Source organism: Solanum pennellii, chromosome 3 (assembly GCF_001406875.1).
Source record: "Solanum pennellii chromosome 3, SPENNV200".
Classification (NCBI taxonomy): domain Eukaryota; kingdom Viridiplantae; phylum Streptophyta; class Magnoliopsida; order Solanales; family Solanaceae; genus Solanum; species Solanum pennellii.
The window spans coordinates 73,495,395-73,499,919 of NC_028639.1; the positions used below are offsets into that span (position 1 = coordinate 73,495,395).

Genomic DNA, 4,525 nt, shown 5'->3' on the forward strand with positions numbered 1-4,525 from the left:
TTCATTCCCCAACTAATATATTGGTGATGCTTCATATATTCTAACGGCATAATATATAGACATAAATTGACATTTAATTTTGGGTGCCACATAAATTTGAACACATTTGTTTTACGTGATATCATATATGATAATTTTGTATTCTACATGTATTATTATATATAGGATACATGTGTCTAATTATTCAATTTTATACAAGTTTAAGTGTATATTCGTGCGTACTTGTGTGCACTCATATAAGAAAGGTTCAAATTTTAAACTGTATCATTTTTTATATAAAAAAGACGTTAGTGAACAAATTGTCGATATGTCCGAGTGGTTAAGGAGACAGACTCGAAATCTGTTGGGCTTTGCCTGCGCAGGTTCGAATCCTGCTGTCGACGCTTTTTTTGTCCATTTTTTTCCATCTCGGTTCCCACAACGTACTCAACCACTTGAGCTAGCCTCACATATCCCGATAACTTAATGAAGATTTGTGTTTTTCTGTTTATCAGAGGGAGTTCACGCTTTTTTTGTCCATTTTTTTTCCATCTCGGTTCCCACAACGTACTCAACCACTTGAGCTAGCCTCACATATCCCGATAACTTAATGAAGATTTGTGTTTTTCTGTTTATCGGAGGGAGTTCACCAGTAATCAACTAATCACACTGTTTTGTGTTTGGGGTGTGAAAAAAGTTTATAACTTGATTAATAAAGTTCTGCTCATATGCTTATAACCTATGATCTTCTCTGTATTAGACATCACAAGAGGTTGACAAAATGAATTCTTTGAAATTGTCCTGATCAGGGCGGAGCAACTTGTGCTAATGTTTCGACTAGTTTCAGTGTTTAGTTCTTCAAATTTTAAACTCTCTTGCCATTACAATCTATCATGTATGATGATAATGTTCGACTTTGGCTAATCTTTTTCGATATTATAGAATCGAAGCTAACAATAACAATGTATACTTACTAAGAACTACAATAATCTACAATTACAATAAGATGGAAGTAAACAAAATCTGTGATTGTTTCCCCTAAACTAATCTGGACGATCTCTGTAATTGTTGATCAACTTCATCAGCCATTTCTTCTTTACCAAATCTCTTAAACCCTCTTCTTAAAACCTTAGCTACATATTCATCAATCTCAAATCTAGAACCCCATCCACTCTTTTTCATCAATTCATAAACCCTAACAGTAGATTCCACCTGTTCACCTTCAACCAACGCCCTCACCAACCTTACCAGCGACTTATCATCACACTCAATCGTTCCCACTTTCTCCAAATCACAAATCAATTCATCGATATGTTCAGCAAAACCTGTCCGGGTCAAAGCTAAGACCATATCAGCATAAAGCCCTAAATCAGGGACATCACATTCCGATTGAACGGCTGGGAATACTTTGAGGGCCAAACCGCAAAGGTCTTGCCGCAGAAGTTCTTTGTAGGCAGCAATTAGATCTGTTTTGATAAGACGATTTAGGGTTTTTGAGACTTGAGCTTCGATTTGAGAAGGGTCAGCTCTTTGAGCTCGTTTTAGAGCTTGAATCGCTTGGATTGCTTCGATGCTTAGTATTCGGCCCTTGACTAGAGGTCCACGGTTGCTTCGTGGACCGCATCGCACTGAGATTTTTCTTCTGGTGGTTGATTTTGGTGGTGGAAGAGTTACAGAAGAATGTTGTAAGGTGAATTTGAGGTTTGTAGATAGAGAGGAAGCCATGAATGGTGGATTTGAGTTCCACTGGTAGAAGATAAGAAACGGGTCTTCTATAAAAACCAACCCGTATTTGTTTTTGCCTGTTTCAAATTGGGTAGGTTTTTTTTATTACAGTTTGGTCCCTAAAGTTTTAATAACTTGCAATTACACACTCAACTTTATGTTCATTCAAGTTTGATTTGTGTCATAAGTCATAACTATATATAATAGGAATATCGTGAATGGTCGAATGCACGTTGATATTAATAAGAAAAAAAATGTTATTTCGATAACATCATAATAGATTAAAGTTATTTAATTTTGTATGATTTAAGTTAAGATTTTTTTTTTCTTATGTTAAATATCAAATAGTAAATAATAAGAATTGATGATACATATAATTGTTGTTGATAACTTGATAGTGGATTGATAATAGTTTTAGTTTTTGTTGTGATGATTCTTATAAGTAATGAATAATGGAGGAATATTTGATAGTTGTGATGTTAGTGTTAAAAAAATTGTATCAGCATCATATTAAATTGTTTGGTATAAATTAGTATATTTCGAGTTTTGTTTTGTATTTTTCAATAAATTAATTAATAATTACTATTTAGTCAATTTCAATTTATATATGCTTATATAATAGAGAATTGTGACATCATATTTTAAGAAATATTTCAACTTTATTAAATTGATAGAAATTTTTATTTTAGACAAATAAGAGTACGAACAATGTCTATTAATGAACTACATAAAAATAATTTTTCAATCAGAATTCCATAGCCAAATTTTCAAAATGTTAACAATATGTAGCTTTGTACTAATACTATCATATATATTCAGAGATTGTTTGATATAGCGTATTAGCAAGTTATAGTACATATGTTAGTTATGTATAGTAAACATTTTGTTTGGCATATTTTTTTTATGTTATATACTAGTTATACACTCTATTGTATATTAAGATATGTATTATTAATACGTGAATATTTATATATTAATAGTGCAAAAAAATTAATACATACATTAACTATATATTAAGTAATTTTGTACATGAAATGCATGTTAATTTGTAATAGATCAAATCAAAAACACATAAAAGATAATCTATGTATAATTAATACTCATAATTCATAAACATTATTTAGGATTATTGTTATATAGATAAATAAATTTTTGTAAGAAAAAAAATCGTGAAAATTGTGGGGTGGCAATTGGCATGATGAATGGCTCATCAGAGACGAAAATGCCCTTTCCCCCTTGAGAAAAACATTTTGTAAATTAACCGCGAGAATTAGTCCTGCGTAGTCTGTGAAATTGCCGTCTCAATTTTCCCGGTACCATTGAAATTCATCTGAAATTGTGTTGATGGACTAACCCTAGCTTCATCAGCATCCTCGTCCACCGGTGATCTATCGCCACAAGAAGAAGCTTGGCTCACTACCAGGTGTACATCACTATCTTCGTTTTAATTTTTTGATCCATCTTCCTTTTCTGCACGTTATATGTTTGGCTTTTAAGTTTTAGTTAAGTCACATCCAATGACTTCTGCTCAATGCTGTGACTTGTGAGTGATGATAATGTTAAGGCTGATTAGCGAATTTGTATGTTCTAGTAAGGGATGAAAAGGTACTCTGAATTGGTGTTAATGTTCTCGTTGTAATGCTAATGTATTGCTAGTTTGCTTTGAACTAGCTGCAATATAATAAGCTTAAATGAAAGACATGTCATGAGGAAATGGACTGAGGCATTCTATAGAAACCTTTAATGACTATGTAGCGTGTGTTTCGTTGTAGAAATTGTACTTATTTATAGCTCATTTAATTATTATTTTTGATAACCGTGAGTCAGGTCCAACTAATCCTTGGATACATGCTATGTCCAACCAGCACAAGTAACTCTGTCCACCAAGGCTTGGATGGGAAGAAATCACCTAATGTTTTTGCATAGTTGAATATGATGCCTTATGGTTCTTAACCTACTTTATTATGGAAAATTTTGTTAGCTACATGTATAAAGGTTTTGAAAAAATAATGTTGAAGTGTCTGTGTTCCCCTCGTCCTTTAGCATTTCTGGGGTCCCAGGATGGGTAAGAGATGCATTTTATTTATCTCTCACTAATATGTTTCCATTGCTTGGTTGTTTTCACAGCCTGTCATTCCAGTTTCAATATCAAGAGTTAATCAGGTAGATGCAGCAAGATTGGACATTGAAATGTCGGCCATGCTAAAGGAACAGTTGGTCAAGGTTTTCTCTTTGATGAAGGTACATGTAGTGCGACTATCTAACTTACCAGGGAATTCACCTCTTTATTATTTGTGATCTGATAATAATGATATACATTTAATTTCCTTTTGTTTCTTCCCTTTGGGTTAGCCAGGAATGTATTTCAATATGAGCCAGAACTTGATGCTTTCTTGGAGTTCCTTATCTGGCGTTTTTCTATCTGGGTTAATAAGCCTACACCGGTAATGCTCTAATGAATTTGAGGTATAGAGATAAACGTGCGGTTGAAGTGAGAGGAAAAGGTTAGATATCGTCTCTTAATTAATCCTTTTGTCACTTTGTGTAAGTTGCAGCTAAGAAACGCTTCTTTATTTACTGTTCAAAAAGAAAAAAGTTGCTCTTATAAAAAATCCTTTTTTTCTATATTAATCAGTTGGATGCTATGTTGTTGCTTGCACTAATTTCACTATTTTCTTCAATTGCTGGCGTTGAAGTTGTTCAAATTTGGGACATTTAATGTTTGTACGTCTTGGGAATTGGGACGTGAAGAGAATAGTTGTTGAAAAACTTATTAAATACTTAAGGTTAATGTTCAGGCATTCACCTTGATTTGAGGCTG

The 4,525-nt window shown here is 33.1% G+C and overlaps 1 protein-coding gene, 1 long non-coding RNA gene and 1 other non-coding gene across 4 annotated transcripts; 2 read left to right on the plus strand and 1 right to left on the minus strand.

Annotated features, from left to right (window-relative positions):
* Window positions 1-301: 301 nt before the first annotated feature.
* TRNAS-CGA lies at window positions 302-383 on the plus strand. Its single transcript has one exon. It is a non-coding gene; the product is annotated as a tRNA-Ser (tRNA).
* A 505-nt stretch (window positions 384-888) lies between these two features.
* Window positions 889-1,755, minus strand: LOC107012490 (protein THYLAKOID ASSEMBLY 8, chloroplastic). The gene has a single exon (XM_015212354.2). The coding sequence runs from the start codon at window positions 1,702-1,704 to the stop codon at window positions 1,018-1,020; it is 687 nt and encodes a 228-aa protein (XP_015067840.1). The 5' UTR covers window positions 1,705-1,755; the 3' UTR covers window positions 889-1,017.
* Window positions 1,756-2,885: 1,130 nt separating this feature from the next.
* Window positions 2,886-4,519, plus strand: LOC107013908. 2 transcript variants are annotated; one of them, XR_001456162.2, is made up of 3 exons: window positions 2,886-3,127; window positions 3,832-3,945; window positions 4,057-4,519. It is a non-coding gene; the product is annotated as an uncharacterized LOC107013908 (long non-coding RNA). The 2 variants fall into 2 exon arrangements; XR_001456163.2 differs by having other exon boundaries at window positions 4,061-4,518.
* The last annotated feature ends 6 nt before the right edge of the window (window positions 4,520-4,525 follow it).